At 38.1% G+C, this 27813-nt stretch overlaps 2 protein-coding genes across 2 annotated transcripts; both read left to right on the top strand.

Annotated features, from left to right (window-relative positions):
• Positions 1-521: 521 nt before the first annotated feature.
• Positions 522-14916, top strand: PI4K2B (phosphatidylinositol 4-kinase type 2 beta; the record flags this gene model as incomplete). The annotated part of the gene is made up of 10 exons (XM_079534404.1): positions 522-780; positions 3234-3391; positions 7661-7861; positions 8445-8576; positions 9890-10043; positions 10959-11026; positions 11282-11381; positions 12358-12491; positions 13236-13295; positions 14743-14916. 10 exons carry the CDS (start codon positions 522-524, stop codon positions 14914-14916), a joined length of 1440 nt encoding a protein of 479 aa, XP_079390530.1.
• A 2617-nt stretch (positions 14917-17533) lies between these two features.
• On the top strand, positions 17534-27785 carry ZCCHC4 (zinc finger CCHC-type containing 4; the record flags this gene model as incomplete). The annotated part of the gene is made up of 13 exons (XM_079534143.1): positions 17534-17624; positions 17754-17872; positions 18836-18918; positions 19556-19831; positions 20248-20328; positions 20637-20709; positions 22159-22309; positions 22748-22863; positions 23801-23922; positions 24567-24642; positions 25161-25212; positions 25935-26079; positions 27644-27785. 13 exons carry the CDS (start codon positions 17534-17536, stop codon positions 27783-27785), a joined length of 1527 nt encoding a protein of 508 aa, XP_079390269.1.
• Positions 27786-27813: the final 28 nt, after the last annotated feature.

Raw genomic sequence — 27813 nt, 5'->3', positions numbered from 1 at the left:
ATTCGTACTGTTTTTGTTTGCTGTTTTTCTGCTTGCTTGCTTTTGGAAATGACAGTGCACTGCGTAGAACATTTCATAAATTGCAAGGTAGGAGGGAACCCGGAACGTGGCCAAAAGACAAACCAGCCTCAGACTTAGAAACTCAGGCTTTACGGAGATGTTTTGTTGAGTCCCAGCAACGAGAATACTTCGAGGGTGAATGTCTGGCCGCCCGGAGGAGCAGGGAGCAATCACGCTGCACGCACGCTGCCCTCCACGGCGTGCGTGCGTGCGTCCGGACGACGCAGGGCGGGAGCCGCGCTGCGCGGACGGACGGGACGGCAGCGCGGCGCTCGGAACGCGGCTCCTTTAAGGCAGGTAGCAGCGCAGGGCGGGCCGCCGGCGCATGCGCGGAGCCGTGACGGGCCCGCCGCCGTAGCGCCGGCACCGAGAGCGCCATGGGCTGCGGTGGGGGCGCCTGAGTCCGCGTTCGCCCGGCGGTGCCTCCTCGCCCCGCGCTCGGCTCCTGGCCGCTGCCGCCTATGGAGTTGGGTTCCGAGGAGCCCGACGAGCAGCTGCTGCTCCTGTCGGAGCCGGCGCTTCGGGCGGGGCCGTCCGCGGGGAGAGCCGCCCCCGGCGGGGCCGTGAGGCTGTGCGGGGAGCCGGGGCCGGAGGAGGAAGAGGAGGGTGAGGAGGACTCGGGGCCCGAGGGGGATGGAGAGGAAGAGCCTCTCCTGCGGGCGTCGGGCCGCGGGCGCCGAACGGGCGCCGCCCGGGATAAGGAGCCCCGCGTCGGCGCAGGTACGGCCGCGGCCGCAGGGCTGGCGCGGGGGGAGCGGCGCGGGGCGCCCGGCGTGTGCCCAGATGGGTGGATGGACGGACGGACGGACGGGCCCGGCCTAGCCCAGCCTAGCCCAGCCCAGCCCCGCGCGGTGGGTGGGCCGTACCTGCCGGGCCGAGGTGCTCGCGGCTCGCAATGCCCGCTGCTTCCGCCGGCCGCCCGTCCCGCGGGGAGAGCCAGCAGACGGTGCCGGGCGGCGCGGGACGTGCGGGGCTGCCGAGCTCGTGCGCGTCTCCGTGAGCCTGCCTGCTGCTGCTGAGCCTTGTCCTTGCCGTTCGGTTCTGCTGTGACTTTCTTTGGGTTTGTCGCTTTACACAGTAAAAGTTCTGACTGCACGACTGCGGGCTGCCGCTGCTTCTTCAGGCTTTGATGCTTTATTTCGTACGACTTTGAAAGCAATGTAGGGTTTGCCGATGGAAATCCACGGATTTGTGTCACCGATCAGTGTGTGCTGTGGTAATTATATTTTTTGTCCATGATGGGCTTTAAAATTGCCTCTTAGGAAGGCTTTTTTTTTTTTTTTCTTTAAACTTGAAAAAAGTTCATTTTGCAGGAATAGTTGATTTTACAAACAAATCAAAAACGCACCAATTTGAACAAAACAGGCTATGTGAGTAACTCTTCTTAAGTAGACATAGGGAGTTTAACTGTAAGAAACAAATGCAATCTTGTTTTTTAACCAATAAAAGTGTGTGATGTGAGGGTGCCGATAGGATGTTAGGGTTCTTCTGCTTTATTTCTGTGGAGATTTAATGTATTTAGATGGTGCTTTTAGCAAAGTATCACCCTTAATGTTTCTGAGGGGAGACTGGAGCTCTGAGTCTCATCCTGCAGGGCAGTAAGAGGTGAATGCAGAGATCTCTTTGACATCTCCTCTGAGATTATGTAAGAAAACTTCAGAATTCCTCAAGGCTCCCCCTACTAATACTAGCATTAAAATAGAGAAAGTCTTAGGTGAAAGGAGTTAGAGTGCTGTACTTACACGCAAAATACACTGGTTTAGCCGATGCGATCGTTAACTTGATGGAAGAACAAGTAGAGGTGTGTGCTTGGATGACAGTGCTCATGTCCTTGGTGGGACGGTCTCGTTGTTTAAGGTTGTAAAGCTGCTGTACTTGGACCTTGTGCAACTTCATTTGGAAAATGCTGACTGTGTGGCTGAGCCCTGATCTCCTGAATGGGAACTTCTGAGAAGAATAGTTCTTGGAGCAGCTGCAAGAAAAACCTTCAGTTGTAATTGTGCATCCAGGGATGGTACTGAAAATAAGCTGTGTTATGTTTGCATAGAAGAAACCAACTTGGAAAACCCTGCTGTGTTCAACAGATGCTAGTTACAAGTGGCTTTTTTTTTTATGTGGAAGCTGTTGAGAAACTGAAAGGAAACTTCTTACAACTGCTTCTGTCCTTGTTTGCATCCTGTGTGTTCTCATACCCACATCACTGCAGTAATAGAAGGCTTTCTAGTAGCTCAGTAGCAACAATGCTAAAACCCTACGTTTAAAAAGACAAAAATTCTCTTGAACATACAGCATAATGTATTTCTTAAATATAACTGCAAGGCAAATGTACTCAATTACGTTCATGTTAGGGAGACATTATAGAAGATTATATTCCTAAAGGCAGTAAGGATTCTAATGGATTTCGGACCTGGAAGGAATGCACAGTAGTTAAAAGCTGACCTCTGAGAAAGCCAGAGCTCTCCAGTTCAAGAACTTACGCCAAGAAATAATGTAAAGTTTTGAAGAGCAATAGAAGTATTAATTCCTGCCAGCTGTTTAGCTGCTTGTTTTTCATTATTGTTTATTATCTACATAGAACTGATTCCCTGGTCAGTGTGCAGAGAAGTTCTTTAGGAGGTTTACAGTGCTTTAGTGTTGAGTGCTGAAGGCATGCCATACTTGGTTGGGATGTTGATGCTACTTCTCAGCTCTACGTGTAAGACTGAGCAGGTAATGAATGTGCTAGCCAAGCTGTTAGCAGAATAATGTGGTACCATTCTAATACTCAGTGGGTGATGGACAGTTTGCTTTCAGTTACCTTTCTCTACTAAGAGGAGCAAAAGCCTTAAGAGAAGGGTATATGTGGATGTTCAATGTACATGTGCATTTTTTTTAGTTTTTTTTCTCCTTTAGGCTTTGTGACGTAAATATTAAAATAATCCCTGTAAGATATAAACATTTTGCAGTGCTAGTCCCAAAGTAGTTGTAGGTTTGGATGTTTTACTTTAAATACATTTTATTAGGTGTGGGTGTATCATTGTGCAAAGTTGCACTGATTCGACAGAGCAGATTCTCCTGCTTGCTGGTAAGTAGGCATTGGCAGGGAGATCTATTCATGTTTCTATGTATTTACTTATGCTTTTATTCATTCTTACTACAAATTGTGCTTGTTTGCTTATTTTCTTATTTTCCAGGACATACGGGACACACTATTGATATGAATACATTTTTAGATGATCCAGAATTTGCAGAAATTGTTATGAGAGCAGAACAAGCTATAGAGTGTGGAGTTTTGCCGGAAAGGATCTCTCAAGGATCCAGTGGGAGTTACTTTGTGAAGGACAGCAAGGGGGTGAGCAAAACGTTTCAAATGCAGAATCTCTAACAATAGCTGGTTTAAAATGAGAATTTCTAATTCTGTTTAAAAACCTTTTAAGCATGCTAAAATCTAAGCAACCCAAGTAAGTATTTAGATTTCTGATGTCTTGCGGCATAAATGAAGTCCAACTTACTGTTTCTCTATTGCAGTTTTAGCATGTTTTGTATATTCTGCATCAGATAAATACGGAGGAAATAAAAGGGTCTGTTTGAGAACAGCTCAGGGAACCTTTTTGCAGAATCTACCATTTTGTTTTTTGTACGTTTTAACTGATTTCCCTGAAAGAACTCAGCTTTTGGTTTAGTACTGTTTAGTGTTCTTTAGCGAGCAGTTTTACTTATTTATTTTTTCTTTGTTTATTGTGTTTTATCTATGATGGTTTGGTCTACATGCTCCTATGGACAGGCAAGGAGAGTGAAACAACCAGCCAACCTTTTTGCTTGTAGTCAGCTACGGAATCTTAGCGTGGTAGTTTTTAGTTTGTCTTACTTTTAAAAGTGCCATTTATCACTAGCAGAAGAGAAGGGTAACTATAGTAGTCACCTACTATATCATCAGAGTTGTCTTAAGTCTACTGTGAGAGAGAGAGAACTTAGTTACAACTTGCTTGAAAAGTATCACTATGTTAACATTCTTATTAAAGGAGACTTTCGGCATAGTTCCTCGTTTTCTTTAAATCAGAAATACTTTGCTTATGGGCCTGTTCCAAAAAGCAGACTCCGGAGCATTTTTAGCGAGTATCAAGAAGATAATTCTCTGTACCTTTTGATTTGTTATATGCAATTTTATTTTAAGCTCAGTCAGCAGTCTTTAATTTTAGGTAGATGCAGGTATTTGTTAGTTCTGAAGATGCTGTTTGAGTTGGACTTGGAAACTGTAACACCTAAGTCCTAGGTTTTCACAACATCTGAGATTGCTTTTTCCTGCATCCTCAGAAAAGTTGTTTCTTCCTTGTTTGGGATTTAATTTTCTTTTTATTTAACCTCTGTTTGTATTACTGGTTGTTATGGAGTATATTCCCATCTTGCTGCTTTTCATAGATATCCAGTTAGTTTTAATGGCAATTTTCTGGTGATAGTGTTTATGCTTTTGAATGAGTGATTTTTCACAATAATTGCCTGCCTTGAATTATGTTGTGGTCTCATTCTGAACTTATTTTGAAGACGTAAGGTGGCAGAATTACCCATAGAAAATCTTTTCAGGACTGTATACATGGTTCATGCTCCTGCATTCCAGGAACATTTGCTAGTAGTGAGCTCCTTCATCCTGTTGGGGGAGAACCAAAGTAGATGGGGAAGAAAGGGAGGGGGATGTCTTTTTGAAACTGGAAGAAAAATTGTTTCTTTCTCCAATCAGTTTGTGGGATTCTTGCTCATACATATAGTACTATTTACGGAGAGACCCGTTTTGAGTTTCATCAGTAATTTTTTACTTTCAAGTCACTTCCCTACTTCAGTAGTTTTGTTCTGTGCAGGCTTTCAGCTTGTATACTTACATATACATATTCAAACTGAATACAACTTCTAAAGGTGATTCTGAAGAAGTGAGGATCATTTCTTTCCTTTTGTGGAATTGGAAAAATTCAGAGCAGCTTTGTGGCTTGCTTTCTCCTCCCTGTGTTGGGGAAGACCTTATTAACTGGTATACTTAGCATTCTAACTGCTCAGCTTCTGGAATATTTACTCACGCTAATACCAACTTCTAGCTAAAATGACTTGTTGCCGTTAGGTTGTTTTAATCGTTGATTTGATTCTCCCAGAAATACAAACCTGTCACCTTTCTGCGTTTTACTGGTGTAGCTGTTTACTGATACAAAGCAGTTCAGTACTTCAGCATTCTTGATGAAGTGACGAATACTTGTTCATTTACCTGCACACTGTGTAACCAAGGAAGAGTCTATCTGCTTCAATGCAGTCTTCTGCAAGGTGTTTTTGCTACTGGCTAATTGGTCATGTCATTGCAGCCAGTCTAGAAATTAATTTTGACTGGGTTTCTTGGTTGTCTACATAGTGAGCCATCTGGTTCTACTCGACATCGGTGGCTCTGCAAAGTTTATCAAGGTTTGAACTTCAGGAAAAACTTGAAAATTGTATCTTGACTTGATATTATAGCACAGAAAGGTTCAGGCAAGCAATGGAATGAGCTAAGCTCCTTTTAAAAATGTTCGGTTTGTGGAAGTACTACCTAAAATGTGACTCAGAAAGGATAATTAATGACTTGACCTGGCATATAAGTGTAATACATCATTACATTTCTGGGAAATGAAAGCTCGTAACTGTGTTTTGAGGAGGTAGATACATGTGATTCAACAGGAGTAAAATAACTTTTTAAGAATGCTAGTATTGTGATGTTGACTGAAGTAGCATGCCAAGCAAATTCCGTTTCCAAAGGGTTTTTTTTCTTTTGTTGCTTTAGGAGGCCAATTCCTAATGTGTTCTGTGTGGAGAACATAGTTGTGAATTCCAGACTTACATGTTACAGAGAATGCTTGTTGTAGGAATAAGGACCTCTTGTGTAGGTCTAAATAGAATCGTAAACACAATGCACAGTTGCAGAGAACTTGCACACCATTAGAACTGGAGATAACAGCATGCTGAAAACACGAGAGAATTTTTGCCACTTCACATCCTATTCCTGTTGATAGTAAACTTGTAGAATGAATGCAAATAGTAATGTTTCAACTTATTTCTTCGGGTAGTTGGTGGGAGTGAATCAAAGTGGATAGATAAGAGAAACCTACTGTGTTGTGTATTGTATTGCCAAGTGTAACAGAGTAAGTTCACTGTAGTTAGTCTTATCCAAAACAAGAGTGAAAGCAGCTAAAAATTCTATTGAACCTAGATCAACTAGTTAGTTCATCTCCATAGTCCAGCTGAATTAGGTTCCTGGGATGCTGGTAACTAACTAGCAGCAAACTGTGTTCTTGGTTTAACGTGCAAATCAGCTATAAGAATTGAGTGCAACTGCAAGCAATTCTTGGCTTATTGAGAGATTACTTTTTTTTTTTTTTTGTAAGGATTCAGAGAACTAGTATGAGAAAGTATTTTTAAATAGTTGTATTCATCACATATTACATAAGAGTTTGATTTACTTAGTGTGGTCATCAGAAAAGGAATAAAAATACTGCATGTCTACAGTATTTTACTTGAGCTATACAAAAGTCACTGCAGGGACCTTGTACATTAGGCTAAATTTTATCACAGACAATGGGAAAGGTATATAATTCAGTGTAACGAAAACTGTGCAGTTTGAGGTTAACAAATAATAGAATCCTGTTCTAGGAGGCACCTTAAGAAATTATCTCTTTAATCCCTATGTTGCAGAGCAGGATTGTCTTAAAGGATTTGTCATGCTCCTGTGACTAACCTGTTCTTAGCAGCATCCTGTTTTGGAAACTGCGCGGCCCAGATATTTGTTCTGGTCTTAAGCCTACTCTTAAGGTTTAAGAGTTTTTCTTGCTTCTTACCTGCTGAGATTTAAGCCTATCGTTTCTTGGTTGGTTAACACTAAATCTGTTGTTCCTTGTTTCTTTATAGCAACTTATTTAGTTGATTTTTGCGCCCTATTTTTTCTTCTTTAGGCTGAACAATCCATGGTCATACCATCTGGGATCTGTGAATTATGGAGAAATATTTACTGTCTTGCATATTCTCATTTTTTTCCAATTTTCTCTAGTTATTGCACAGATTTCTTGAAGCATAATGTCCAAAAATGGAATAGTACTCCTAGTAATTTTAAGCTTTGGTACAATTATTTATGTGTGTCAGGTAATATAAACTGCTGCTGTCAGCTTCATGTCAAGGAATCTGCAGTGATAGTGGTGCCATCCATTGGAGCTGCCAAGTGCAAGTTTTCATGTTTTCTAACTGAAAGTATATTTTTTGCTTTCCTGGAACCATTGTCTGTCTGGAATGTCTAATCAGTAAGTTAACTGGTAGGCTGAAAGTTCTTAAAGTTGCTTTTAAAAACTACTTGTATTCTAAAATAGTTGTCTTTAATTTTGTAGAAGTAGCAAGTGTTGGCTGGTTTTGATGTTTTTGTTATGAAAAGAGGTCATTTTGAATTTGTGCTACTTCTAGAACAGCATTATATAATGCATTTATTTCAAATACTATTTTGTTGGGTCTAGATTTATTATATTTTATAGAAAGGGGAATTGTGTAATGCATTAGGATTTAAAATTATTTTGAATATTAGTTATTGAAAGTATTGAAAGGTTTAATTGTATATTATTTATCCTAGAAAACGATTGGAGTGTTCAAACCAAAATCTGAAGAGCCTTATGGACATCTAAATCCTAAATGGACCAAATATTTTCACAAGATATGTTGTCCTTGCTGCTTTGGCAGAGGCTGCCTTGTTCCAAACCAGGGCTATCTCTCTGAAGCTGGTGCCTATCTTGTAGATGACAAGCTGGGGCTGGGAGTTGTACCCAAAACTAAGGTAAAAGTTAAAAATTCATGAATTATCAAATGCAGAAAGTACACAGTTACTGATATATCAGGATCTGGGCTGCAGTTGTGATCGCGTTAGCTCTAGATCATCTGCAAACTATATCAAGTCCTATTGCCCAGTGCTGTAGTGTAGAAACAGTGACTCTGTGGTTCTTTGTTTTAAAGGATGAGTTTGAGAGCTGAATTAAATCTTCAGTGTGTTCTCCATTTAAAATAAATAACCACTTCAGTGTTCAGTATTTTCTGCTGTTTGTCTGCATCTAATTTAGCAAGAAGCATAAGAATTGTAAATTCTGATATATTTTATGTAGCAGCGCATAAAGGTTCTAGTTTGCAAGTATTTAATCACATTTCTCTTTAAGATTTCTCCTTAATGTCTTATCTTATGTGAGATAGCAAATATTCATGCTTTCTTGGTTTTTATTTATTTATTTTCCCTACTGGAGTTGCCTGATGCTTCATTTTTGCTTTCTTGGCAACAGCATAAAACTTACCGTAAATAGATAAATAAAATGATGTATAATGGAGTTGTGCTTTTAACATTTTTAATGATGACATTTTCTTACTTGAAGGTTGTCTGGCTTGTCAGCGAGACCTTTAATTACAGTGCAATAGATCGTGCAAAGTCGAGAGGAAAAAAATATGCTTTAGAGAAAGTGCCAAAAGTTGCTAAAAAATTTAATCGCATTGGACTACCTCCTAAGGTAAGATTGAAGAGAAGATCAATGCGTTTCCTTTCTCTGGCACAAAAACCTTGATAATAAAAATGCTATAGATGACTAGCAGAAGAAACACCTTGTTGTTTATTTACAAGCAATCTCTGAATGATGGAAGGTTGATTAAATATAATGTTCTTAAGCAAAACCTGACTGTTCTGTTGCATCTTTCTTTCTCTTAAACTATGCTCACAATCTAGCCACTGCTTCAGTTTGTAGCTTAGCTTTCTCCTTGAAGAAAATCACATAAAAATCGTGTACTTCATTTTTCTCCTTGTCTTAACTAGTTGTATTCCCTTCGTTGCTTGCTGTTTGTTTTTTTTTTTTTGTTTCATGATTGCTTCTCCCTTGCTGTTTTTCTAGTTCTTTCAGATTTTCTGAATCTTTCTCCCTTCTATTTCTTTTCCTTTTTTAGGGATCTTACTGTCATGCTCATCCTACCTTCTTGTGTGCAGTGTTCCTCTGACTACAGCCTCACATCCTTCTTGTTGTAACTGCAGAATCTCACCAGTTTTACTCTTACACTTTTGAAACACAACTTTAGTGATCTACTTCTCAATTCCAGCAATTTAGTTTGGTACAACATACGTTATGCAAGCTTGTATCACATATTGCATGTTTATTATGTACACTTAAAAGTTCATCTGTATCTCAACATGCGTGCATCTATATACATTTTAATTCTCAAATATAATCTCTCTTTTGAATTTTAATCTTGAGTAACTTTTCTGTTGTCCACACATACGGAGCCTATTTCATCTGTGCTTTCCTTCCTTGGAGTCTTTTGGGAAATGTATTTCAGTCATTTTCATGCAAAATGTTTTGAAAAAATGACCAGAGCTGCTGGTCTCATCAGTGAAACATACAAGCTGTTCAGAGGGGAAGACTTTTTTTCCTGCTGTAATTTTTGGTGAGTTTTCTATGAACTGATGAACGAAGTATTTTCAATGAAAATAGATGCTATTTCTTCATATCAGATATTGCTCATAACACTGAAGCTTTGTTTGTGCCAGTCTGTCTGCCTACTTTTAGTTCCTGGTAAATTCAATGAGTGCTTCAACACACTGAAAATCAGACCAAAACCAAAAAAATCCAAATCACATTTGAGACTCCTTAGAATTTTCTCAGAATTTAGAGAAACCACTGGGGAAGAGAAACTACTTAGTCTTGTTTTTATATTTTCTGGTTTTGCTGGTTTTTGCTGGGTGTTTCACTGTATTGCTTTCAGTGTTCTGACCTTTGAAAGGATGTTGGCTAAAGACGTGTGGATGTATTTGTTATATGGTTTCTTAATGTTTTAGGTTGGCTCCTTCCAGCTGTTTGTTGAAGGATATAAGGAAGCTGACTACTGGCTCAGGAAGTTTGAAACTGATCCTTTACCTGAGAACACAAGGAAGGAATTTCAGTCACAGTTTGAAAGATTGGTTATCTTAGATTATGTCATCAGAAATACAGGTACCTCATAGCATCCTGAAATATCAGTGAAGTTGAGGGGAAACTTATAAATAACTGACTGAAAGTTGCTAGTGAAAGCTTTAATGCATTTCAAGTGTTTTACTCACAAATGAAGGCCAGAATGTTGCGCTTTAAAGAATGTATATCTCTAGATTCAAACACTAAATATTAGAGAATTACAAAATCCAAGCAATTTTTATTGGCAGGTACTTGATATTTTTAAATGACTTGAGAATTTAAAATAAAATACTCCTGCGTTAGCTGTGTTAATAGGTGATTAGTTGTCTCTCTTGCAAAATTAGAAGAAAGGATGGTGAGGTTACAGGAAGCATAAAAGCAACTACAGCTACCATTCCTTTTATGCTGAGCTGGAGACCAATAACAGCACAGTTTCGCATTGGTGCAAAATACTTTGTATTGATGGTGGCCAGGCACTGAACAGTAATCTGTGAAATGTCTGTTTTCCTGTGTTCCTCTTTCTTTCACTCAGAGATTGAGATTTTTGTTTGACTTTTTGTAGGTGATTTGTTTTAGAATTTTGTAGAATGCAAAAGCAGTTTTATCTAAATGGTTCCTTTGCTGCTTCATCTGAAGTGGGCATCTTTACTACGTTCTATAGGAATGCCAGTGCCTGAAGATACTTCTTGCTTGATTATTATTTTTTTCTTTCCCTGTATATTCAGTCAGTAAAGCAGTAGCATATATGGCTTAAATATGTTTAGTAAAATTTAGTGTTTCCAATAAATCAGTTATCTTAAAGGTTTCACAAAAGGTGTTTTGGAGGGGAAAAAAACCTGAATGGTTTTGCCTGATATCTTTGGTAAATTCTCAACTTACAGTATTACTTTCTGTATAATTTTGAGTGCTTTCTTTATATGATGTCTTGTGACATGCATTTTTTTTCTTTACTTAAAGACAGAGGTAATGATAACTGGTTAGTCAGATATGAAAAGCAAGGTGATGAACTTAACCTGTCAGATAAGGTAAGAAAATAATCTGAAAATGTTCTGATTCCTACAGCCATTTCTGGGCTCTGTTTATTTTATATTTTTGGAAGAGCTCCTTTGTTATGGTGGTAGCCTTAAGAATTCTGTGAGCTGTGGTTTCTTTGATAGTCCTTGCTGAAATTTAAATTTACTTAAATTAGTGAAACTAAAACCCATATTTAGTATTCTAATGTATGTTATATTTTTGTAAGCACGCAGGTGTCACTAAACTTTGAAATATTCCTTCCATAGGATATTCAATGGACCGTAACTGAAGAATCTACTATTAAAATTGCTGCAATTGACAATGGCTTAGCATTTCCCTTTAAGCATCCTGATGAGTGGAGGGCGTGTATGTTTTGTATTATTCTACCATCTTACTTCTGGACAAGTGATTTCTAAATAAGTATTTGCAGTTTGGGTGATAATAAAGTGTAAAGCCATCAAGCTAGCACCAAATGCTTTTCTTTTTGCAGTGGCATGTGTGATGTGTGATATAGTCCTTTGCTTTTTTTTTTTTTTTTTTTTTTTTTTTAACTTAGAGCAGTATTAATACATAGATATTCACAAAGAATGATTCTTACATTTTTTCTAATTAGTGCTGTCAAAAGTGACTTGAGTGCAAGGATATGCAAACTGTTTCAAAACTGTTCTAAGGGTGCTGTTGTGAATAAGTAGACAGCCTATTTAGTATTTTTCCTTGTTTTCAACCCTAGCTCATTTTGTAGAATTTAATATTAGGTTCAAGAGGATAAAAAAAAAATTACATTCCTAGTAAATCTAAATTGCTTCTGAAAATCTCTCTGAATACTTACAGTTTAGAGGAAAGTGCCTGAAAAGGCTTAATGATGTCTGTGAACTGTTGGCCGATTGGGTAATTGTTACAGTTAAGTGTGGGCTGGTTAATAATAAAAGGCTATTTAATTACCTGCTCATAGCTTTGTGCAGTCCTAAACATCTTGCTACTTGATAGCTATTTCCCACATATCTCTTCTGCAGTCAGTTCTAGTTCTGTAGCTGTTATGTTATTCCAAAGGAAATTAAATTACTACACAAGGAGTAAGCTGCTTTTGTTTACACTATTTGTTGGTTAAACTAAATGCTCAAAATATTAAATTCTTAAAATGTATGTTGTCACTGATGGAGGAAAAAAAAAAAAAAGACAAAAACATAGCTGTTGTAGTAGATGCAGCCAGATGAGGTACATTGAGGTAACCCAGTGCTGTGGAAGCACATATTACTGATTACCTCCAGGAAGGAGCATGCTACCACAACAGTCGTAAACACTTGAAAACTTAATTTTTGCCTGTTGTTTTTTCCTACGTTAGATCCCTTTCACTGGGCTTGGCTTTCTCAAGCACAAGTTCCCTTCTCTCAGGAGACTAGAGACTTGGTTCTTCCTCGCATCTCTGACATGAACTTTGTACAGGATCTTTGTGAAGATCTTTATGAACTATTTAAGGTGAGAGGGATGCTTCTTTGAATTTGGCATTTCTGATATACCTAACTGTTCCATTTCAAGTACAAGTTAGTTCTTGTTTTTATACCCTTTTCTACCAAGTCATTATATATACATAATTACAGGAAGCTATGTCACTGTTGTGACTAAGAGTAATCAGCTTATCTGAAAACCTAATTACCTTTATATATAGTGAAGTTTCACATACTTGGTCAAGTCTAGTTAATTTTTATAGAACAAATCTATGTAAATTCTCCATTTAACCTGTCTCTGTAGTGTATATACACTTAAACTGAAGTAGCCCAATGAGTCTGGCAGTAATAATTGCATCTTTGACTCGGCTGCATTCAAAATGACTCTGGACTTTCAAATTCTGTAAAAGGGCGTACGTAATAAATCCGGAGGTGGAAGAATTTCTTTGGCAGAGAAAAAATGAGGGTCCAGTGGTATAACATTGTGGTGGTGTTAAGGCTGCCTACCAGTGGGTTGAATTGTTACCTATTGATACGTTCTGCTTTTACCATGTGATGAATTTTGATGTTTATTTTGACATAACTAAATTGTTTGCAGTAAGTAGATTTCTTTGAGTCGTTCTGTGACTACTGGGAGCTTCCTAGGTTTATTATGATGTTGATAGATATGACTGTGCATATTGCGAACTCAATAAATGTGCATACCAAAACCACATTGATAACAAAGGGATAATTTCTTATAATAACTGTAATGTTTTATGTTTTCTTCACAAAGACTGATAAAGGATTTGACAAGGCTACTTTTGAAAACCAAATGTCTGTTATGAGGGGGCAGGTAAGACTGCATTTTAATATTATTTCATTTGTCACAACTTCTCAGGTGTTTGTGTTTGTATCTGGAAAATAACAAAGCTCCTATTTAACTGGAAGATACTTGAAGGCCTTTTCATCTGGGAAGAGTAAACTGAATTTTAATGGAGGCTTTTTTTGAAAGGGAGGAGATGATACCTGTATATTCTTTGATATATTAAACAAAACATTATTCAAATAAATACAAAATAAAGTTGTATTGATTTTTAGAAGGTTAACTTCTTGGAAATACTTCTCACAATAAAGAAATCAGGTAGTAGAATTCCTTCATCTTAGCAGATGTCGGTACCAGTGATTAGCAGAATAATCCAGGCATTTCCAGATTAGAGATTCAGTGATAAATTTAAGTCATTTTGTAGTACTAGAACAAGAGAGGAAGTGGTTTCTCTCTCCTTGCTGCTTCAAAATTGGTCTGATATACTGGAGGATGAAAGTATAAAAATAAATTTAGTTCATTGTAAGTAAGCTGGGCATAAACCAGTGATTTGTGAAAACATAAGGGAATTGGGCTAGAGGAGCTAAGACTCCCTTCTGAGTGCACTGAAACTGACTTGTTTGCATTTGTAAATTCAGCGTGGGTAGTTTAAAGCCAGACGTTGGCAATTCCTAGAGTGGCTTTGTCTGTTTTTTTTCCCCCTGTAACAAGAAGCTTTATGCACAACTGCAGTTCTGTTTAGTCGAACATAATTCCAGTTACCATTAATTGTTCACTGGCTAAAAGCCAGAGAACCTTATTCTTTATGAGTTTAAAAGTTTAGTTTTAAGAGCTATTTCTGAAATAGATCTTTGAAGATCTTTGTGAAGTCACTGGAAATATTCTGAAATATTCATCTATCTTAACAGAGTTAAGTCGTTTTTTAAGTTGTTTTTGTTTGTGCTGAATCAGTCAGCTACAGGGAATCTATTGTTTAACAAAAAAAGATACAGGCAAAATCTAATCTGCATAGCTGAGAGAGACCTAGACAACAATGTCTAATTCAATTTGACACTAAAAAGTCAGAGTCCAGACCCTCTCGTCCAACTTCTTTCTTTGAGGTGGATTTCAGCAGAGGATTTTATTTTTGTCTCTCTGCCCTTGGAACTGTGTAATTGCAACAGATGTAATTTTTTTTTCAGGCTTGGATGTAGATAAAAGAAGTTTAACAGAATTATTCCTTAATGTTCGGAAATCCAGGAGCAAGGGATTCTCTCAGCATTGATTTTTAGAGTTGCTTTTGATGTATTAGGCAAATCAAATAGCAGTGGAATGTCATAATGTTATCACATGAGGTACTTCTACTTGCAGTAGATTCTTAAACAAATTTTGTAGAAGACTGCCTTATCAAATAAATGGAGTGATAGGTATGTTTACAGTCGTGTTAACCACAATTTAACTTGTATGCTTGCACCTTACCTGCTTTCTACTCTTTTAGATACTAAACCTTACTCAGGCATTAAAGGATGGAAAAAGCCCCATTCAGCTTGTTCAGATGCCACGTGTAATTGTGGAACGAAGTAGCACTGGAAGTCAGGGCCGAATTGTTCATCTGAGTAACGCGTTCACACAGACCTTTCATAGCAGGAAGCCTTTTTTTTCCTCCTGGTAGCAACAGAAATATGTGGGAAGGAGTAAGCTTCTCTAACTTTAGTAAGCTACTTCTGTGTAAAGGCTCTGCAATAATGTACTTCTGCTGTATACCAAGAGCTCCAACTGCCATCACCTCAGAACTTAAATTCTAAAGACTTAAGAAATGTATTTTGAGTGTAATAAAAGTTTACAATTTTTGTGTCAAAATCATGAATTCATATGTCAGGGAATGAGAAGAACTTGTCCATACTGTATTTTTATAGGCTGAATTAATGTAATATGAATAATACTAAAGGGAAGATGCACAGTTTGCATATGCTGAGAAACTACTTTTGAATACAACAGAAATTCTTTTGGTTTAATATGAATGTGAAAAGCTATAATCTTGTGAAAAGCTATAATCTATCAGTTTGTTTTTATATGTTCTTTAAAAAAAGTGGAATGTTTTATTTGATTGTGAAAATGCTTTTCCTTGAAGTTTCTGCCTCATATTTGAAGCTGTTAATAGATTTTCATAGGCTATTTACGTGGGGAAAAAAGTTATGCACTTAAGAAAATAATAATAATTTAAAAATCCTTGACACACATGTGAAGGGGGGGAAGGAGAGAGATGCTCAAAGTAGATTTTTTTTGTTGTTGTTATTGCATGTTGGGACCAAAAATAATTAAATAGCTTTTAGTTGAATTACAGCAAAATTCATCCCCAGTAAGTACACAGGTTTTTTTCTACTGTGACAAAATGAACTGAGTGTACATTTTGGAGGGTGAAACTTTACCTGTAGCTTTTATGTACTTCAATACAAAAGTTCTGTATGCATAAATGTGGTATTTCTTTGTAGATAGATTACAACAAAAGAATTGCACAATGGTACAGGTTGGGTTTTTCCTTATAACTGTGTTAATTTGTAGTCACCAAAGTGGTTCTTCACTATTGATGACAGAAGCACTATTAATCACAAAGCTACTCTGCCTCCTGAATTTCTAACCAAACACACTGTTATTTTTTGACTGGAAAAAAAAAACCAAACCAACTTACTGTAATATACAGAGCACAGATATTTATAATTGGACCCTTAACAATGTTATGCTCATTTGCCAATTTTCATTTATGTTTAAGTAATGTGACTTAAGACTTGATAGTCATGCTTCTAGATTTGTAGCTTATGTTATATGATAAATGTTTATTTTCGTAACTTTTCAGTGAAGACCAGGAATGGGAGAAAAAATTGCTGCTTTTATGAGAGAAACTTTCAGTATTTCAGATATTGCTGTATTTTGTAATTCTAAGCAATATTGCTGAACTCAAATGCTTGTATTTTATATAATTTTGGATGTAAATATTGTTGTAGCGTGTCAGCAATTCACATGATTAACTAAAGTGTTTAAGCCTTAAATGTTGAAAAATAAAGAAATACAGTGTGATGGAGTTGAAAACTGAAATGACCACCTTTATAAATTTTCCATTATTTGTTTTTATCCAGTTTATTAAAATTTAAAGAAGGTATTTATGTACCAGACCTCCTACTGAAGAAAATAAATGTTAAAGTCTGAAACGCACAGGATTTTGATTCCAGTATTGTGTTTGTCCTACAGAGAGAATCCTTAATTGTCTTGTTTGGTCTGTATAACTCTTTGTACTAAGTATACTCTCTGTACCTGTTACATGGTGTAACTTTCTTGAGAGTACTGAGAAGATGTAACTGGAATGGTATTGCATAGTAAGATTTAATAATGTTGCCCATTATTATGATTTACCTTCTGTGCTGAAGTATTTCCTCTTTCCTGGCTGTAGCATCTCACCGCTTTTTCATAGCAAGCATCATGGAGGAGGCTCAGAAGAGAGCTTATTGCTCTGCAACTCCCAGAGGTTGTGGTGGGTTAGTGGTCAGCCTCTTCTCCCAGGTAACCATGATAGGACAAGAGGAAATGCCCCTCAAGTTGCATCTGGGGAGGTTCAGGTTGGATATTAGGAAAAATTTCTTCTCAGAAAGAGTGGGCAGGGACTGGAGCAGGCTGCCCAGGGAGGACGTGGAGTCACCGTTCTCGGCAGCATTAAAGAAAGGTTTAGATGTGGTACTTAGGGACCTTAGGGACAGGGGTTAGTGGCAGTATTTGTGGTAGGTGGATGATTGGACTGCTAGGTGATCTTAGAGATCTTTTTGAACCTCAATGATTCCATTTGAGTTACTATGCCTTAGTGACCAGAATGCTTCTATATGCTCCCTAAACCCTGACAGACTTCTTGAGTACTGGTGGTGGTTGGAGAAAACTGAATGTAAAGCAGTACGGGGCTCCTCGAAGCACTTTGCTGGGCGTGCTTTAAGAAACCTCACGTGCAGCCTATATTCCTCACAGCATCTCTTCCAATGCCCAGTTTGTAGCAGAAAGCTACAAATTGTATCATTGTAGCAGAAAACACTGGACAGGCGGTGCGTGCAACCTGTGGGACCTCGGTTAAGGTAAGGAGGAACTGAAGTTCGCGTGGTGCAGCAGCACCAGGCGGAGGACGGCTGCAGCGTGTATTCAGGGGAGGAGCATGGGAATCTATTGCTACTTCGGTAAGAGGTGGGCGCCGCAGCGCTTGTCGCGTTCCCGCCTCCCTCTGCTTGCGGTGCTGCTGGGAAGGCTGTACCAACATGGCGGCCGGCGCTGAAGGGGCAGCGGGCGCGGGGTCGGGCGGGCTGGCTCTGCTCGGCGCTGTGCCCGGCGCTCCCTGCTGCCCGCACGGTGAGCAGCGCTCGGGCGGGATGGAGGAGCGGGGCCGGCCGGGAGCTCTGAGGGCCGCGAGGGGGGTGGCCGCAGATCCTGAGCAAGCCCGGAAGGCATAAAGCAGGTCTGTGGGCCTCGTGTCGTTAGGTCCTGCTCTCCTGTTCGTGAAGACCAGCCAAGGAAAAGAGGAGGGGAGAAGATTCTATGCTTGTTCGGCTTGTAGGGACAGAAAGGATTGTAAATTCTTTCAGTGGGAGGATGAAAAGGTAAGAGGGCTGCTTCATGCTCAGGGGGTGTTAGGGTTTGGGTGTTTTTTTGTTTTTTGTTTTTTTTTTTTTTTTGTTTTGTTTTTTTTCTTTTACTCTTTAACAGAAAACTGAGAAAATGTAAATGTCATTTTGGAAATCTGTGGTAATTGTTCTGTAAGTGCTTTCCTAACAGTATTCGGGTAGCAGAATGCTTTCTGTGAAGGGAAGGTGTTTCAGGTACGCTTTTCAAAGAGGGCTGCCCTACGCATTGAGCAAAAGCGGTGTTTGTTACTGCGTTACCAAAATACAGCTGAGTTGGGGCTGTGAGTTTTGCCACTATGGTGCGATGCTGAGCAAAGGATGGTTCTGACCTGGGAGGTCCTCATCTTCTGCAGTCCAGGCAGAGAAAACTGGGTGGGTGCAGCAGACATTGTGCAGTGCCCAGAGAGGGCGGTGGGGGTCGGATCTGTAAGTTCTGTGCCGATGTCTTGATACTGTTAGCTATGAGATGAGTGTGTTTTGTGGGAGTGATGGCACAGGCTCAGCAAAGGGCTGGTGTGCATTTAAATAATGGCGCACAAGGGTCTTCAGCAATGTTTCTGTCAGTCACGTGGAATAGTTTTTCAGAGGGAATTCTATCAATGTAGGAACACATTAATAGTCTGTCCATTTCTTTGTTTATTGTAAGCACATTTTGAGATGTTTTCCTTCTATGTTACATGATGTAAAGGAACTGAATTCTTACATTTAGTTATTTGTTGCTGCTTGGTTTGAATTCAAAGAGACTTCTTTGTAGCTTGCCACTAAACTGTGGTCATGCTTGTTACTCTCAGCCAGGAACCCCAGGAATGGGACAGTTTTCCTGAGCAGAGGACCTGAAGCACAAGATCTTTGATGCACTCATTTTTGGTTAATCCTGAGATTTGATTTACAACATAGTGATTCCTGCTTTTTAACTTCTTACATGCATAAATTTTACAGGTATCACAAGCTAGACTTGTAGCCCGTGAAGAGTATAATAGAAGTCATCAGCCACCTTGTACTCACAGACAGAATGTGGAAAGGTATTATTGCTAAGTGCATTTTCATTTGTAGTCAGTCTTATATAAGTGCAGAGACTTTGTATGAAGGCACAATGTTTCTGGATTCTTTGGAAAATGAAAGCATGGCAGAGGCATATGGAAAAATAAGAAAAGATTGTCTGTAAAGTGTAAGTAGCATTGAACATCTGATTAGAACACAATGCTTTCAACTCAGGAACTGTGCCTTTTTATTTTCATAGCTACAGTTTTCCTTATGTCAGTGCTCTTAATGTGTTAACAACAGGTCTGTAGCAGTGCAAGTTCAGAAAGTTATTCCTGACTTGCACAGATTGTACAGTAACACTAATTTGTGAGTTATGTACAAGCAAGTAGTCCTGTATGTTTACAGTTGATACATTCTTCACTCTGTAATCTAGTTATTTCACAAATTCTCAGTGTCTTTGACCATTGCATTACTTGCTTTTAGGGGAGATTTTCCAAGTGTCCTATGAACATTTTTTTTCATAAATATTATTTCATTGACATGTAGTTAGTGGAGTTTTGCAAAAGCAGCTTAAACTATTTGCCTCTGTAAATGTCTTGAAAACATGAAACCCATTTGTATCTTCTTCCATTTCTTTTATAGAGACTTTTTCAAAATTGCCTTTTATATTTATAGATTCAAGAATTTTGTTCTGTTGCCTTTATCAAAGAGGAGGTTTTGTCAGGAATGCCAGCAATTGCTATTGCCAGATGAATGGGAAGAACACTTGAGTCATCAGTTCCTGTATGATATCTCCACTGCCCAGCTAAGAAGTCCCAGTCAACTTCTGTATCCACTAGAAAATAAAAAAACAAATGCACAGTATTTATTTGCAGACAGAAGTTGCCAGTTTCTACTGGACCTTATTATTTCACTAGGATTCAGACGAGTGCTATCTGTTGGAACACCCAGGTACGTATATTAAGAGGTTCACTATGCTTTAATTGGTTGGCAGAATCCAGGCACTTACTGGGAACATGCTTTGAGCTCACAAAACACACAGGAAAGCTGTAGCTGCACTGCAGTTAAATTCCCTCTCACCCACCTGTGTGGTTTTTAAATGTCGTGCTAATGCTTCTTACCAAAGTGACACTGAGTTACTCAGGTTATGCGTTGGGGTTTTTATTGTGGTGATTCTCTAATTTCCACTGACTTACCATCTTTTAAGGCCATCATATTTTTCTAACTTTAAATATTGGCCAAATTGCTCCATTTTCTTAATCTGTTTGGTTTCAGGCTTAGTAAAATACCAGATATTCTTGTCTTGTAAGATGTTTTCTGAAGATGGTGGTTATATCTTACATTTCTTTGTTCTGATTATGCTTCAGGCTTCATGAAATGATCCAGTCAAAAGCTTTACAAGAAGAAGACTTCAGGGTTAGAAGCCTTCTGCTAGATATTGACTTCAGGTAGGTTTTGATAAATGTTGTGTGTCTGAAGAGTATATGCAAAAATTTGTTTCCTTATTACTTTAAAAAACAAATTGGTGGTTATCTCCATTTCTTGTCTCTATGTTTTCACTTCTGCACCCTAACGGTAGTGACAACTAGTTTATGAGGAAAAATAGTTGTACTTAATTGTTTCCATTATCATGTTTTCAATGATTGGAACTCAAAAATGTTGTCTTTGTAAAGGCCTTATTTTCAATGTGATTGTCCCTTAGGGCAAGCAAGAAGTAACTTATATTTTTCTATTACTGTTAAAACGTATTTTACAGGTATTCACAATTTTACACAGAGGATGAGTTCTGCCACTACAACATGTTTAATCATTATTTTTTTGGTGGAGAGGTAAGGACAAGTATTTCTTGAATGCTTTGTGAAGCAATACGTGTTGTTGATACAAAATTTAGTAAGAAAGTACTGGCTTGTCTAGATGGTTAGTTAGAAGACAACTGTCATGAGATAAAAATGGTCAGCAGTACTGGAAATAAAAAAACCCAACAACAGTGCATCTTCAGTTAGTCTTTCCCACTTGATTCAAAAATAAAGTCATGGGACTTCAGGAACATGCTGACTAACGTTACTTAAACAGCTTAACGTTTCTTTGATTAAAATGACAGTTTGGTGTGAGTTTGAGTTGTTGCCTGTTATTAGTATAGGCTAGCCCTGTTCCTGTGTTGCTACCACAGAATTGTTTTATTCCCAGCCTTCATGAGCCAAGCAGATGCAACAGTACTCATTCACTGATACTTGAGAGGGAAGGTTTTCCTGGTTTACTCCAGGCAAGTAAGGTCAAAAGGCCAAACCCCCTTTTTTTCTTTTTTTTAAATAGAGGATCATAGTTTAATCTAATTCTAAGCACTCTTCTCAAAGCACTTATCCCAGTATTCTAACTCACTGTTTAGTTTTCCCCTGCCATATTAGTAAGCCCTGACTGAGTTGCATAGACATTCTTACTGCAGTACCTTTCATACCACATAGGTCAGTTTTTTCTTTTTTGCTCATTCTAAAGCATAATTTTAGCGAGCTCTTAAAAATAAAAATAATCTAGCATGAAATGGAAAGCTGGCCTAAAAGCCTTACCTTTGAATTTCTTTGATTTGTTAGTATATTCCAGTTTTGTATTTCTCAATTAAAAGACTGTTTACTTGCATTACTGCATGACTGAAGTGTTTTTGCCAAGCTGTGAAAAGCTGACACCTGTAATGACATGCATCATTTCAAGGTCTGAACTGCACTTCTGAATGTAGATAAATATTACAATTCTGCCTTTGGAATTCTACAGAATCCAGGCAATAGAAGAGGATTCTGCATGATGGCAGTGAATACGTAGCTTTTTCCATTTCCTTTGATAATAGAATCCTAGCTGGATTGGTTTTTATAACCAGTACGGATTGAATCAATTTTCAGTGGCCTGAAATTTCTCCTATTAGTAATGCCTTACAGAGTAAAATAAAAGGGCATGAATTACATGTATTCTGAGCCTGAACTCTGCTCTCTTGTGTGACAACATGTTTTTTCCAAGTCACGTTTACTACCCTTAAGAAAAAGAGTATTTTAGAGATCATTAACTGCATCTGTCCATGGTGATGTCATATATAACTGAGTGGGGCATTGCTTTCAGTTCTTCAGATCCAGAATTTTTTTGAAATGCTACATTCGCCTACACAAGAGGTAATCTACATTGTTTAAGTTCAAATTTGTAAAACAATAATTATAGTGCTAAATAAAATCTTTGCGGATCTTAAAACTTTATTTTACAGTTATTAAATCTGTATTCCCCCCTGTTTCTTACAGGCTGCACATGAGACTTGTAGGAAATTCTTACACGAAGAGAAAGATGAAAGAGTAATTATGGTGGCTGATCCCCCATTTGGAGGTTTAGTGGAAGCACTGGCTTCTAGTTTTAAAAAACTGATGGCAGTGTGGAAGGATACAGAAAAAGGAGGCATGTATTACAAATAGGTGAATTAAGCTGTAAAGTTACTGTAAGAAAAAGTACCTGTTCAAGTCTGTAATTATTGCTACTTGAGCGAATGTTAACAAATGCATAATTTCTAAGATGAAGTACTGTGTATTGAAGTCTCCCTTAAATGTGGATTTGTAAAAATAAGCTTTGCAATTAAAGTGGACTTTAAGGGTAGAGAAAAATAACAAATTCAAACACAACAGCACTTCTTAGCAACCGAGGCAGGTGACAGGACTTGTTTGGGGTAAGTGGAACTTACAGCCCAGCGTATATAAATACACCAAAAACTTCCTTTCCCCTAAAGGAACTAGTTATTATGCTTAGTGGAGTGTGCATATGCATGCTTATGGATTCAGAACATTTGCTGTCAATTTTTCATGCTTCACATACATTGTTTTTCTTTAATGTACATCCAAGCCTTTTTATCACTAGGTAATAAGAACCAAGAGATGCCCATGTTCTGGATATTTCCATATTTCTTTGAATCCCGTATTCTTGAATTTTTCCCAAGCTTCAGTATGATGGATTATCAGGTATGACAAAGCCCAGTGACTTTGCTGAATTTTGGTTGAGTGCAGAGTGGGCAGGAATATAAATGAAAGTGGATATAATGGCAGTACTTATTTTGGATGGGCCTTTTTGCATTTCTCACTGTCTTGGAGGTGCTGCAAACTATGTGATGCTCATTTGGTGAAGTCATGCCTTGGATTTGAAAACATTATCACACACTCCTGTGCTTCATTATACACCTTAAGCCTTCTGTCACCAGTCCGTTATCTCAATTCTTTTGAAATGTTTTCAGGGGGATACATTTTGCATTAATTTAAGTACATGCATACTGCAGAAGTGAGAGGTAGCTTGAAGAATGTTTCATTTTGTGCAGGTGTTGAAATGCCGGTAGCTCGGTGGGTATGACATGGGTGTTCAAGACAATATATCTTGTAGAATGAAAATTAGTAGAAGAAAATTGGAAACGGATGCTAGTCTAGGCTGTATTCCTGCTAGTATTCAGAAATGAGAATTTTGGGGGCAAGTCTTAGGAAGCATTGCTGGAAACAAGCATTGCTGATGGAGTTTGCAGCTCTGTAATTGTTTTGAGGTAGTTCGGGATGCACATCAGCTCTTGTTCTGTCAGACAACACAAACAGTATAGTTTTGGTTTTTTATCACAGGTTGTGTTTTTGTTAAACAGCCCCTCCTTAGTGTCAAACAACTGAAACATTATCCCAGATATCCCATACAGAAGAGTAAAAAGGAAGAAGTAAAATAGGATAGTTGAAGTGTATTATGGCTTCAGAAATTTAAAAGGAATTGAGACAAAATACTTGGTGTAGAATTTATAATCTAATTCAGGGTTCGCATCTTCCAGATCTAAAGAACAATTTCATAAGACACACATAAAGAGAACAGACATGCAAATAGTTCTGTTTTTCCTTAATACTTTTTTATAAAAACTGTTCTTTTTTCTAGGTAGATTATGATAATCATGCACTATATAAACATGGCAAAACAGGTCGCAGACAATCCCCTGTCCGTATCTTCACAAATCTGTCCCCAGGTGTGATTGTACTTCCTGCAGAAGAGGGCTACAGGTAAGGTGTGTTAAAAGTCAAGGGAGTGACTGAAAGAGTGCCTTTGTTCTTAGTGCATGAAGGCTTTAAAGGACTTTGGGACGTGCTGCTTAGTATTGTTGTGCCTAACTTTTGGATACCAGGTTCAAGAGCACATTTCACTGTTGCAGTCTAAGGTTACATATTCTATAAGCAATATGAAGGGGAGTTGAGCATTTATTTCTGTTTGTTTCTGTTTTGGGATGATGGGGTTCCTCAGCTAAGCTGTATGAACTATGCATGTCCGTGGGCGATGGAGATTTACAGCTATCCTAAGTAATCAGCCTGGTTGAGATAGTAGTTAATAATATGAGCACTAAGAAGCATCAGGAGCAAATGGATTTTACTGATAAAACTTATTTAGCAGAGTTTGGTTTAGTTTGTTTTTTTTTGCTTTTTCTATTTTGAATTCATGCACTTGGATTTTTACTATTGTGTAAATGATACTATGTGTATCGTGTCTAAATGATGATGAAGCTGTGGGCCAAAGTGGAAGTTAATGAATCAAAAACATATTTAATTTAGTGATTTTTTCAATCCCTGTGTTTATTGTAGAACCTGCATAAATTTCACTCATGTTGCTTTTTGAGCAAATACTGGATAAAACAGGATTTTATTTCTTCCAGGTTTTGTGCTATCTGTCAGCGCTACGTTAGTTCTGGCAACCACCACTGTGAAATATGCAATTCATGTACATCAAAAGTAAGTATTTTGCCTTTTTCCTAGGTCACAATATTAGCAGCAATCTTCTTTCAGGTGACAGTAGTCTTAATAGATTCTATGATATTTGCTCTGATTTTTTTTAAAAACAAAAGCTATTTTGATACTGATTTCTTTGGGAAACCCCAGACAATTCAATTTGATTGTCTTCTTCACTGGACATCATAACTTAATAGGAATTAATTTCTATTTCCTGATTTCTTTGCTCTGTACAGTGGACTGGAAAAGTTATCTACTTGTCACTTTGACCATCCTGCATCACTGGTCTGTTTACATGTTCATTTCTCCTTATGTATTGGAAGTTGTAGGGCACACTAACTTCCAAATGTAGCCGTTTTACTGTGATTGATGCAAATTCTCAGCACTACCGTTTTCAAGTGTGGTCCTTTCTCCACGGGACCTGTTTCTGTATATAGTGGGTAACAAACATGAGTAGTTCAGTTTTAGGAGCTAATCAGTGTTTTTTAAAAACAGTGCATTTATTCATCTATTAATTGCAGGATGGCAGACGATGGAAGCATTGTGTTCTTTGCAAGAAATGTGTGAAACCCTGTAAGTACAGAAAAATACCTAAATAAAAGTACAATGAAATGGTAGTCTGAAGATACTGAGCTGACAGACCAGATAAATAAATATTCTGGAAAATAAATAAAATGGGATCACGCAGAAGACATGAAGTAAATTATCAGTTTCACATAAGTTGTTGTAAGAAACTTAGTTATCATATTTGCACATAGTGGAAATATATGTAAGTTCTTGTCAGGGCTAAATCTTACTTATAATTTTAAAGGGAAAATCTGTATTTTGATTTGCTATATAAATGTTTCCTGATTTTGTAAAGCTTTTAGTAAGAACTTTATAAACAGAGACAATTGTGAAAATGTTTCTAAGAGCATTATTAAGTTATGTTTCATACACAAATGCAGTTGTATTTACAGCTGTGTTTAAACAGCTGGAGCAGTCAATCTTGGTGTTGATATAGAAATTGCATCTTTGTAAATCCATTTTAACATATGGGCTATTTTTCATGTTAAGATGCCATGCAGGATAATAGTTATAATAGCAAAATAATTCAATTGTATTTAAATAGTATCTCTAACAAATATTTATCAAATAAGATAAAGGACCAAAACCTGAATGCACACATCTCTGAAAATGTAAAAAAATAAAATAAAATAAAAATCCTGGTAAAACAGCCTGTGTTTAGAATTCAACTTCAGGATGGTAATTCTGAACCTTCTGAAGATCATAAAACCGTGTTGCTTATTTTGCAGCTTGGTTTCACTGTAACAAATGCAACTGCTGTGCTCTGGAAAACCACACGTGTGAGAAGATTGATGTGGGCTGCTTTGTTTGTGGCAAGGCAGGTCACAAACGCAGCTCCTGTCCCAGCCTCTCCTGCACCAGAGCATCTCGCCAGTAAGTGCAATACTGCCTTATTGTAATGAAAGAGGTTTCAGATGAAAAGTGATTTTATTTCATGGAAATGCTTTAGGAAGAGATAATTTTAGGCTTTGTGTGCTGTCATCTTAAACAGTTGTCCACTTGCTGTGTTGCTGGAGAGTGCATACAAAAGGAGGATATGATAAAACCTAGCGTTGCTGAGGTAGATATCTTCCTCTGGTTCCCCCTTCCTTAAATGTGTTTTCTTTCCAAATGGATTCACACAGATCTCACAGAACTTTCTGAGTGGTGCATTGGTAGCACTGTCAAGAAGATGCAAAATTAAATTTAAGTAACATAATAATTAAATCCCCTTCAGATTCCTCACAGAAGGGCAGAGTATATAGCTGCTGCACTGTTTTCATTGCTTCTTGTCTCCTTTGCTTTGTTTTCAAATCTTTCTTTTTTTCCATCTGGTATTTCAGGTGTTCTCTGCAATAGTGTCTAAATCTGTACCATATAACAACTTTATTAATGAGGGCACATTACGTTTATGCTGCCATGACTGTAATTCTTTAACATACACAAACACATACGTGTATTTATCAAAAGACAAAAGTGCATGTGATGGTCTTCAGATAAAACTAACTGAAAAAAAGGGAAGGGAATGTTGAAGATGGTCCAGTCAGAGAGTTGGCAGTTTAGGATAGCTGCCCCACGCTTCTGACAGCCCCTGCAGAGAGTGTTTTGGTTTTGTTTGTGATTCTCACCTTAAATGCATGTGACACTGGAAATGCAGATCTTCCCTCCCAAAAGATGCCCTGTGTTGCACAGTGACATTCAGACAGTGGGCCTCTCAGGTTAGCAGCAAGCTCAATGGCAGTAGACTATAGGAGTGTTACTTCATGCCCTGCTATGACACTCATCCAAATTTTGCTTACGGAGTATTTGAGCTGAAGTGTGGCTGTACTTTATATTTAGCATATTTATATGTAGCAGCACTTCATTTTCTTGAAAAAGTGAAAATGGTACTAAAAAGTTCGAGCAACCTCATCTGTTTCTTAAGGCAGGTATACATTGTGCTGGGATGGTTTAGTCCTTTCAGGCCATCAGTATGATGTTAATGAACTACTGAAAATAACTTAGGCTTATTTTCCTAGTAAAAATATATAGATATGTTTTCCTTATTAAAATTATTCCATGCTTTGTACTATTAAATAGATCCTTTATCAGAGACAAAAAATAATAGCCACTTGCTAACTCTGTGTGGGTCCTGTGTTTATATTTCATAATGTTGTTAAACCTCACCTACTTTCTTCTAAGCCCATCTTCAATATATTCATGTAGAACACACTCAGCACAAAAATCCACATGTGCTGTTTTGCACTTGGGGTCATGCAAAGGTAAATGCTGAGTAAGAACTGAAAAATGAAAAATGGCAGTGGAGTGGGCAATTTTAGAACAGTCCATGTCAGAACATCCTAAGATGGCAAATCCTGGGACAGTATTTTTAAGGTGTATGCACAACTCGTATGAAATACCAGCAAACACCGAAGTCCAGTCACCATTTCATTATAATCTTTATGTTCTTTCTTTACAGAGCTGGCAAAGGCAGAAGACAAAAGCAGAAAACCCTAAAAACTCTAAAGAGGGCAAAGTTGGGTGTTTGTAAAAGATGGGCCACGAAGCACACCATATTCTCCAGGAGGAAAATGAAGAAGAAAAAAGACAAGACTACTTGATATAAGATTATTCAAGACTTTTTTTTTA

Source organism: Tetrao urogallus (assembly GCF_951394365.1).
Source record: "Tetrao urogallus genome assembly, chromosome: 4".
NCBI classification, from domain to species: Eukaryota; Metazoa; Chordata; class Aves; order Galliformes; family Phasianidae; genus Tetrao; species Tetrao urogallus.
Note: the sequence above shows the minus strand (reverse complement) of the source record. Positions and strands in the feature narration are given on the sequence as shown.